This window comes from Molothrus ater, chromosome 6, assembly GCF_012460135.2.
Source record: "Molothrus ater isolate BHLD 08-10-18 breed brown headed cowbird chromosome 6, BPBGC_Mater_1.1, whole genome shotgun sequence".
In the NCBI taxonomy this organism is placed as follows: domain Eukaryota; kingdom Metazoa; phylum Chordata; class Aves; order Passeriformes; family Icteridae; genus Molothrus; species Molothrus ater.
Genome location: NC_050483.2, coordinates 46,087,145 through 46,097,755, shown reverse-complemented (window position 1 = coordinate 46,097,755; position 10,611 = coordinate 46,087,145). Strand labels below are relative to the sequence as shown.

Genomic DNA, 10,611 nt, shown 5'->3' with positions numbered 1-10,611 from the left:
GAAGGGAAAAGTGTAGCAGAGGGAGGCGGTGTGTGGTCATCCCTCGCCTGTGGAGGAACAGAAGCAGCCGAAGGTGCCATCGCCACCTCTGGTGTGAGCGGTTTCTCAAGGGCCAGTTCCTGCCGGGGCCCGCTACCAGCGCCACCTTCAGCGGCGCGGCGCTCGCATTAGAAGACTCGTTCTCTCCCTCCCTCCCAGTCCCTCCTGCTCTCCCTAGGCCTCCCGCGGGTGCCCGGGCAGCGCGGTCCGGCGGCGGCAGCGGCCGAGCGTCCACTCCCTCAGCCCGGGCCGCGGCCCGCCAGGCCCGCCCGGCCCCGCCGCTGGCCCCGCCCCGCCCCGCGCAGCCGCCAGGGGGCGCTGCTCCCGGCGCTCCCGGGGCCGCCAGCGCGGCGCGGCCGCGGCGCTCGAGTTCCGCCGCTGCCGGGGCCGCCGCCGCCCGTCCCCGCCTCCCCCTGCCCGCCGCCCCGGCCCCTTCCCCCGCCGGGGCCCCTCGGCCCGACCATGGCCACCAGGAAGGCGGGCTCGCGGCTGGAGACGGAGATCGAGCGGTGCCGCTCCGAGTGCCAGTGGGAGCGGATTCCCGAGCTCGTCAAGCAGCTCTCGGCCAAGCTCATCGCGAACGGTGCGGCGCGGGGCGGGCGGCGGCGGGGGCCCGGCAGGTGCAGCCGGGCGGGCCGGCGAGAGGGGCCTGCGGAGCCCGGGCAGGCGGCGGGGCCGCCGGCGGGAGGGGCGGGCAGCGGCTCGGGGCGGCCCGGCCGGGCGGGAGCAGCGCGGAGGGAGGCGGGAGCCGCCCCGGGCCCGGCCCCGACCCCGGCCGGAGGCTCCGCGCACATCGCCCGCGGAGCCCCCGCGGAGCCGCGCGGGCCGTGCTCCGTCGGGCCGGGGGAGCAGCGCGGCCCTGTGCGCTCCCGGCCCGGGGCGCGGAGCAGCCCGGGGGTTATCACGAGCCTGCAGTTTGCAGGCGCACATGCTGACAGTGTGCATAAAGCCCGAAATGTCCTTCTGCCTTCTGTGCCTGCCACAGGGTCTGTGCACAGCGTGTTCTGGGAAGGCTTCTGTCCTTTCTCTTAATAGCAAACCTCAGCAATATAGTGCAGCTTCATTTATTTTTTTGTAGAAACTACAAATATTTTGCTTGTTGTCTTAATTCTTATGTCACAAACTTCTGTATGTTTAACTGAAGGAGGTGAAAAGCAGTCCTTCGTTCTGAGGTATGGAAGTATGTAATAAACGAGAGAGATACAGGGAAGTTGTCTTTAGCATGGATGCCTTAATTCTGTGTGAGAAAAAATATGGGGATAGTGTGTGCCTCTCTGGGCTCACTCATCTGCTTGAGGTGGACCTAGGGGTGTTTTGAGAGAGCAGTCAAGTCTGTGAAGACAGAACTTGATGTGAATTCAGAGGCGATAAGTTAACAGAGAGGATGAAGCATAACATTGACATCACTGGAAGTTTGTTGTGGAAGCAGTGATAGCTTTGCATGTTTAGATGGGGAAGAAAACTGCATGATTCAGCTCTATAGAAATAGAAATAAAAATAAAAGAGGAAAAGCCTGACTCAAATAAGAGAAAAGAATTTAAGAATAAATGGGTAGTAGATAACATTTATATGTGTTTGCCTTAAAACATGGGAAAGTATCACATGCAGATTTTATCACTTTTTGACAGCACATGAAGGATTAAGTTAATGTACATGACTTCCAAGCCTGCCTAACTGAGAACATAAACAGGAAATTAACTGGTCATATGGGACTCTTCTGTATTGGAGTAACACAGGAGGAGAGTAATTTATTTAATGAAATGCGTTCACCGGCTGTTGAGAGTGTGGAAAACTGGAAGTTTGTGTTCCAAATCCAGGTGTACCTAACAAGTTGCAGGCCAAGATTATCAGCTAGTGAGACTACCAAGGAGAGGCAGTGCCTCTGTTCCACCCATGAAGAGACATGTGAACTGAAAGGCACTCTGATGCATATCCCTGTTGCTACTTAATCTGAAGCAATTAACTTAAAAGTTCAGTACCCTGAACTTTACTGCATCCTTCTGTACTGATGTTCAGTTTTGACTTGGGAATGGATAACAAAAATCTGGTTTTTGGCTGAATGTGTAACAATATGGAATATTTAAATCATAGGAACGATTTAAAAGCATGGGGGAGAGGGAAGAGGATCTTTATTTTAACCATGTATTAGTGTGTAGGGAATTGGCTTTAATTCTTGAATGCTGGAGCATTTTAACAGAGGATATCAACATTGCTTGGAGTAGTGTTTATTGCTCTTTGAACACAGATGGGAATGAATCCTTTTGGGAAGCTCTCTTGAAATCTTTTCAATCTTGCACTATTGCAAAAGAATAGACTTATTTTACTAGGACTCAGTTACAGGTCCTTTTTGGAATTGGGATTAGACAACTTGATAAAAAGTTTAGTGGTCCAAGTTATTATTTGGGCTGTTTTGCATTAGCAAATTCCCATCTCTTGACACTGCAGCCTAAATAAGATGCAGGAAGAAACAGCAATGACAGCTCCCAGACAAAGGTCTGTGTGGCTACACAAGGCAATAGTGTGTACTTCTGATGAAATGCAGCACTTGAGAAGTGCAGTGTTTTGAGTGGACTTGATTATTGTATTGTTTATTCTGTTTAGTTCTGCTGATGGATCCTATCTATTCGCTAACAGAAGCCTATGTATAAAACCTGGCAGTGGATCAAATATAAATGACAGTTTAGGTAGGATTTTGGATGCATAAAAATGACCCTAGAACAAATTTCTCTGTCTGATTGATAGCATTTGAAAGGTTTTCTGAACTTGCTGAACTTTAAGTAAAAGAGAGAAGAGAAATATTGATGAATTGCTATTCTCACAATTTGGATCACAGAAAATGTGTGTTCTGTGTCAAGCCTGTGACTTGCATTGCTTTTCACAATGGATAAATAGATAGATGGATGAAAAAAGGGTCTTTAACCTGACTCAGATTTTGTTAGCCACTTAGCCTGTTTGTATTGTATTTCTCTACTTCAGAGCCAGGACTCGGTAGCAGTAATGAGATTCATGCCATGTAACACAAATCTTGGTCTGAGCTCTTGCTTCATCAGCATTCTGCTAAAAGATTGGGTTAAAACTGCCATGTGCAGGGTGCTGAGTTAGCCTTGGCTAACAGCACATGCCCACCCAGCTGCTCAGTCTCTCCCCTTTCTTAGAGGGGCAGGGGCAAAATGTAGAGTAAGATTGGAGCTTCAGAGAAAGACAGGAAGATCACTTAACTAGTTACTGTTCTGGGCAAAATAGGCTTGATTTGGAGAACTGAATTTAATTAGTTGCCAGTTAAAATACAGTCAGATACTAAGACAGAAAGACAGACATGAGAGTTACACCTTTTCTCTCCCCTTTCCCAGGCTGAACTTCACTCCTGTGCCCCTCCCCATGTGGTGCAGGGGGCAAAGGGGTTGTGGTGCAAGATAGTTTCTTTCTGCCTCTCCTTCCTTCTCACGTTTTTGCTCTGCTCTGGATAAGCTCCCCACTGACAGTGGTCCTGCTTTGGAACAGGCTCTCCATGTGGTACAGTTCCTTCAGGGCATTCCACCTGGCTCCTCCCTGGCACCGTGGAGCACCTCTGTCCCTCTCCTTCTCTGACCTTCATGTTGCATTTTTCTGCTGTTTCTCACTGCTTTTGTTCTCTTTTATTTTGTTCTGTGGCATTTTCTGCACTTTCTTAAATACACTTTCCCCAAGGTGTTGTCAGTTTTGCGGAGGGGCTCAGCTGTGTCTGCTGTGGTTCTGTTGGAACCAGCTGGGCCTGGGGCAGGGTAACCCTGGCCTTTCCCCCCCAGAGCTGCTCCTGCAGCCCCTCTGCTGCCAGAACCTTGCTGGTTATAACCAGTACAGCAGGATTTTCAATTGTAGCAGCTGGCAAAGAAATCATGGTGCTGCCCTAAGGGTCACAAAGATGCAGTCCTTGGATAATCTGTAGCCTGTTCAGTGCCGTCCGCAGGTGTTCACTTACTGAGTATCACCTCTTGAATGGAACTGAGAAAAACCCCAAGTTGTTAGAAATAAAATCTTAGAGCAGTTTTCACTAATGAAACTTTGTGAGTGTTCCCAACTGGTTTAACTAACTTAAAAAGTTCCTTCTAAGAAAGTGAACTGAAGAAATTTTCATTGCTGGTTGAATTTTGTCTAACATTGCATGATGCTGAAGCATGGGCATGACAGACAGTGGATGCTTTGAGTACATAATTGTTTGCTCAAAGAATATTGGGAGAGGTTACTAAATGCTGGATATCTGAAACTAATCTGAATGTATTTTGAAGGGCTCCCAGAACTGAGAAACACAACTGGAAGCTAACAGTCACATTGCAAAGCTGATTGCGAGGCCATCATGTATTTTTGATGAAACAGTAGCGTCTCATAGGAAGTGTCTACAATGGAATTCAGTATGAAGGTTGTATCTGCTCAGGGCATTTTCAGGACATGAATATTCTCGTATTTTCTTTCCTTCCTTTGGAAACAAAGTGAGGAAACCTTAGGCTGGTTCAGTAGCCAGCTGAATGGATAAAATAAAGGATCCATGAATTTCCACGGGTGTTTCCGGTCATTCATTGTTGCTGTAATTGGAATGTGACCTTGCTCAAGTTCAGTGAGATGGATGGCTCTGTCTGGAAAAACACTGAGGGGGCGAATTTTTATAGTTCAAACAAGGTAGAATGGTGTAGTTCTGTAGAAACCTTAGCAGTGTGAAATATTGCATTACTGTGGGGAGAGAATGCATGCCCAGGAAGTTCACGGATCTATATGCTACCAAGAGCATTGTGACATTGCCATGAAAATAGAATATTACCTACAGGTATCAAGTTTGCTCATGGAAATACACCCACGTGGTAACACAATGTTTTTTTTTACCTAGTGAATTTCTTACTACTTTTGTTATCCCATTTCTGTTTGATTTTTCTTGTCTGGTATCTTTTGCTGACTCCTTTCCTCTCAACACCTTGTTTCTGTAGTCTCCTATTAGACCTAGCCTCACATTTAGCCTGGCAGAGTAATTGAACACAGAGGAGTTAGGAGCAGAGTAGCAAACCCAAAGGATTATGAATTATTTTACATGTCTAATTTTGTTTGTCACCTTCTATGCTGCTCCCTTATCTTGATATAAGTAGGACCTAAAAATAGAAACATCTTACCAGTTTTCATCTGTTTAGCAGCCTTGTGAAATACAAGACCTCAGATGGATGGTTAAAGCTTATCCTCAGAATAAAAAAGGGATTTCTAAACCTCTTAGGACTCATGCCCTACTTAGAAGGTGTTTACCAAGTTTGTTTGTTTTTATACATAGAGTTTGTAGTGTGATTTGTATATGCAAAGCTTTCCTAAGAGATTGTCATCTCTACCAGAAAAGTTTGCAGACCATGTGACATGCCTTTTTGCATGTCCTCCACAGCAGAAATGGAGGACTCTCTTCATATGTTATCTTCTTTGTTTTCCTCCTGTTGCATTCACTGTCACATTTACAGTACAAAATTACTAAGGACAGACATTTTTCTGAATGAAGAGCAAAGGTGGTGACAGTACTTAGATGTGTTGTCTTATTTTTGACTGACAGCTTTGTTTCTTCAGATAGCCAGGGGTGTTACAACAGTGTAAGTGATGATGTGGATCATCTGCTTGTACTCACACTGCATGTTCATCTGGAAGAGAAAATGCTAGCGTGTGATTTCACAAGTAACCAGGCTGGTCTAACACCTCGCTGCTATTATGTAGAGTAGTTCTTTCTTCCTGCCTTTAATCAAGCTGCTTCTTCTCTGAGCAGCTTCTCCTCCTGGTTATGTGTTCCTGGCCTCTCCCTTGTGTTGATGAACACCAGAGGTGGAAATTACTGTGCTTGGCCAGCAGAAAACTCTGTGCTTCTTGTTCTGGGGCCTACTGTGTTTGCTGGCTTGCCAAGCTCATTTGCCTCCCACAGGGGTCTGAGTAGTGTAACAGCTGGTGGAAAGAACAGTAGCAGCAGCCAGTGGAGGGCAAAGGTGAGGGGAACTGTGAAGGAAGCATGTAGTTGGTCTAAGTGGAATTAAAGAAATATTTTGGATATTTGAGGCTTATAACTGATTACATTTATAAGGATATTTCTATATATTATGAATGTAATTATTTTAGAAATTGGATGTCTCATGTGGTAATGTTAGGTTGATTGCACTTTTGCTTGTTTAAAAGTTAAAAGAAATGGTAACCAGATTTATCCATGAATAGATACTGGTATATATCTGTATTATAGCTGCTGTCAGCTCCTTTAAACAAACGTCAAGGATTAAAGGTTAGGATTAACTTTTCTTTAGGAAAATAAATTCACTAGCATAAACTCAAGGTCATTGATACCACTTTTATTTGGGTTTGATTTGCATGGTAGTAAACAAGGGGACAGAAGGTCCTTAACTTACCAACTATGAGCCATTCTCCTTCCCTGCCAAATCTGGGCCCTTCCTCCTCCCCACAAATCTGTCTTTTTAAGAATAAAATCTTAGAATTTAGTGGTTCAATTCGTCACAGTTTTCTCTGCACTGAATACTGTTTAATTTCAGCTGATAAGGAGTGACTGAAGATAATAACTTTGTAAAAAGCAAAGTGGCAGGATGCTGAGATAAGTTGGAGGAAGTAAGGATGTCTGGCTAATAGTGTGAGGTGAGTAGCCAGACCTTTAATAATTGGAGAGAATTTGATCTCTGCTCCAGGCTGTGGAGGGAGATGCTGAATCTGGACATTTCTCTGGCATTAGCAAATGTGTGGCAGAATGCATAGTGGCAGTTTTTAGTAGCTGTTCTGATCAGCAATGTTATCAGTTGCTCAGGAGTTACTTCAGGAGGTGTTGCATGAATTTCTGCAAGTTCCCACCCCACTGATGACCTGTGTGTGATTGGTATGACTCCACTCAGAATTTGTGTGCATAAGCTGAAATCCTTTACTATAATCTCATATTATCTAGAGTTGTAAACTCTGCTTCTTTAACAACAAAATGGGTCAACAATACCTTTAATTTCTAGAATTTTGAATACAGCTCACCTGAGTCCAATAACTTGGTTTACCTCCATAAAACTTTTGTACAGGCAACCAAGATATGAAAACAACAACAGCTTATAGGCCCTCCCATACTTTTCGGCAGTTAATTATATGAACAAGTTGTAGCTCATCTTTTAAGTGTACCTTATCTCAAACTCAGATTTGTGTGGGCTTAGCTTGCAGCTACACTTCTGTTTTTCTTTTTACTATTTAATTGCAGTCTCTTTACCTTAATGGGAAGAAAATGGTGTACATTAATCAAGGCTTTAATGGGACTGCATTAGAGCTGGGTTTAAGGAAAGGCAAAATATGGACTTGTTGTTTTTAGAACAGCTGGTAGAATAAAAACAAAACAAACAAACAAAAAACCAAAATGAAACCCCACCAAATCACCAACCAACCAAGCTGCCAAAAGGTACTTTCTGTATTAACACTGGTAGTTATGTACCTGAGGCAATTGTCTCTGAGACTGACAAATGTAGGGTACTGTCTTTCAAGAATTTACTTGAGGCTTCCAAGGTGCACCTGGAAAGCTAGGAGGAGAAGATTGGAAAAGGTAGAGAACTGCAAGATCTTGCCTTCTGGGGAACAGAGGCTCATCTGTGTGCTTTCATCTGAGCTTTGGGTCACCCCAAACACAAAAAAACTCTCTTCTGACCTGGCAATTAATTAGTGATTTCGGTTTTTGTCAGTAATTTTCTTTATCTTTTTGTGACAACAAAAGTTGATTCCATTGTCATCATCTCTCAAATTTGCACTGTGCTGCAATATAGCTGTTTGGTAGAGAATGGACAAGAGCTACTGTCCTTATGACATGGCTTGGGTTTTGCCTTCCATCTAATTGTTTCTAGTATTTTATTGTTGTTGTTAGTAGCAACAGGAAAACTGTTTTACCCTTTGAGAAATAAATCATGGCAAGAAGCAAGATTGGAAGGAATTCCTAGCTATCAGAGTATGTGCTCTTTCTGTTCTCCCAGTCATTCCTTGATCTTTGTAACCTACACAAAACATAGATGGGAAGAGGCTAAATTTTGTTCTTCCTCACTGTGGTTGATAGAATTGTTGCCAGTTAAACACTCAAAGATGATGGTGGTCCTGTTTCCCACAGTTTGTGTTCCCAGTCTTGGGTTTGACATGCATTCTTATTTCTTGGTTTTACATTGTATTGGACTGAAGGGGCCAAGTTTTATTCAATTGTAAGCCTGTCAATCTTCTAGATGATACATTGTGACTTCCCTGGCTTGATTATTTACTGTTCTGATGGGCTTAACATTTCACAAAGTTTGGTGAGCTTGAGTATGAAAAAAAAATAGTTTGAAACAGTTTTCTGTTCTTAATATGTGTCATCATAAAATAAATTTCAGTAGTAGTGGTACTTTGGAGGTAAATTTGCCTATGCATAAAGAGATTGGAAAGCCTATAATATTTTTCTTCAAAGCAAGTTTTGGCTGTCAAGCAGGAAAATTGTGTCCACACTACATAGCTGCACAGTAAAAAGGTGCCATGCCCACTGTGTACTTAAGAGGCAGAGAAATGAATGACTGTATGTAATTAAAGGTGTTAGTGAGTAAAATTAAATTTCTTTGAACAGCTGACTCTGTATTTTCTGCTTCTGGTTTTATATGTGTGACATCTGCATCAGTGTGAACCTTTCTACCAGTAGTGCTTGTTGGGTTGCACATATTCTCTGGATACTTTTCTGCTGTCTCCAGAGACCTGGCTGGGCCACCTGCTCTAGGTCATCTTGCTTGGATTAGGGCTGTTGGACTAGATGATCTCCAGAGGTCCCTCCCTCAGCCATCCTCTGATGCTGTGAATTCTTGCTGCTGAGTAGTCAGTGATGGAATCTTAAGTGACATCTCTGTATATATGTATATTGTTTTTCTTGTTTTTAATATAAACCTTGTAGAAATCTAAGAATAGTTTTAGCATTCATTTTGATTTAAGTAGCTCCTGGGCCAGATTTATTGGGTGCTGAGCACAAAGTTGAATGAGTACTTGGAGACTTGTACTGACATTCCTCTTCAAGCTAATGCTCTAACTCATGGTTTGATACATTTTGAACAAAGCCAATGTCTGCTTTAAGTGCATAGTCCATTTGTTCCTGGGTGAAAAACCATGTGGTTCATGCTTTTTCTGCTAGGTGAATATGAAATCAGTTCTGGATCCAGGATTTCCAGATCCTTCTCTGGAAGAAAGCTCAATTTTTAAATGGCCTTCTTAGTAACTGTTCTGCAGGAGGCTACAAATTTTTCTTGTTTTCAGCTGTTTTATAGAAACCTCACTCTGAAATATTTGTCTGGTTACTATATAGAGTAATTGACCTGTTTGGGATTCTTCTTGCTGTATACCACTCCTAGATACTCCTAGATTAAATTCCTTAGGGTTTTTTTTTGTTTTGTTTTTTGTGTGGGTTTTTTTTTTTGTTTTGTTTTGTTTTTGTTTTGCCTTTTTTTGTTTGTTTTTTTGTTTGTTTGGGTTTTTTTGGGTTTTTTTGTTTTTCTATTTGGGTACAATGATATTCCAAAATGTTTTAGGATATCTGAGAGAAAAATCATCATAAAATACTGCAGCATGCAGCCCTTCAGGTACTCTAAGCTTTCAGTTTTACCTTTAGAGAGACTGAGAGTTTTAGGGATTGAGTAGGAATAGTTTCTTTTCTCAGTTCCAAGCTAGTTTCCCTCTGGGAAGGCTTGGAGCACCAGAAGGGAGTTTACAAAGCAAATCTCAACTTCCTGGAATTCTGCACATCAATGTATGGCCCCCTTGGGATCCTGGAAATCTCATACTTGTCCTCTTTATCCCTTGTCCCTTTCCTACCCTGATTTTTTTTTCATTTTACCTTTTTTTAAAATAGTCCTGAGTTAGGACTTCAGTTTTCATCTTTTTTTTTTGCTTTCTGGGCTCTAGGACAGAGCAGTTGAAGCAGCAGCATCTTCTATTCCCACAACTCCATGCTTCATTTAATTAATCTCACCTGATGCATTATCTTCATTTGAGACTAATGAAAACCATGATCTTTAAACTTCAATGCATTTGGACAGTTGGGCTTTTTAAGAGTCTAAAATATGTTACCTGAAATAGTTAAGATTTTGGTGAAGAGTGAGTGAAGTAATACAACATGGGATAGAAGGTGCTTCTAGATTTATCTGCTTGCTTACAAGGAAAGATTAAAGTTTGTTTGGCCAGTCAGAGTCTGTAGGTATTTTGTTCTGTATTTCTTATTCCTAAATACCTCCTATTCAAATTCAGCTCCCCAGGGCCTGAGTCTGAGGTTGAGCCTCTTTGCTTAAATCATTGTGGTAGGAGATTTTATCCTAATTATGCACTATTTTTCTTGCAGCTGTGTATTTCAGAGGAAAGGGAAATGAAATACTAAAAATATTTCTTTTAATCTATGCCATTTGGCATATAAGGAAGAAGGGGTGCTTTTCTGCATAGTCTTTCTTGCTGTAGATGTTGAGCTGTGGAGGGAGGTTCCATAACTATCATGTAAGTATTGATAGCACAGGTTCATGTGTATTCTTGCCAGTGTTCCACAGCAGCATGATATGGGTGTTTAATTGCAGA

At 43.0% G+C, this 10,611-nt stretch overlaps 1 protein-coding gene across 3 annotated transcripts in view; it reads left to right on the top strand.

Moving 5' to 3' along the window:
• Positions 1 to 438: 438 nt before the first annotated feature.
• The window catches only part of TTC7B (tetratricopeptide repeat domain 7B), a 118,088-nt gene continuing 107,915 nt past the window's right edge, over positions 439 to 10,611 (top strand). Inside the window, exon 1 of one of the 3 annotated variants that reach the window (XM_036383856.2) lies at positions 439 to 622. In XM_036383856.2, coding sequence (XP_036239749.1) covers positions 502 to 622 — 121 coding nt within the window. In that variant the 5' untranslated portion in view covers positions 439 to 501. The remainder of the gene's footprint in view (positions 623 to 10,611) is intronic. The other 2 variants (XM_054515126.1, XM_036383855.2) reach the window with 2 other exon arrangements.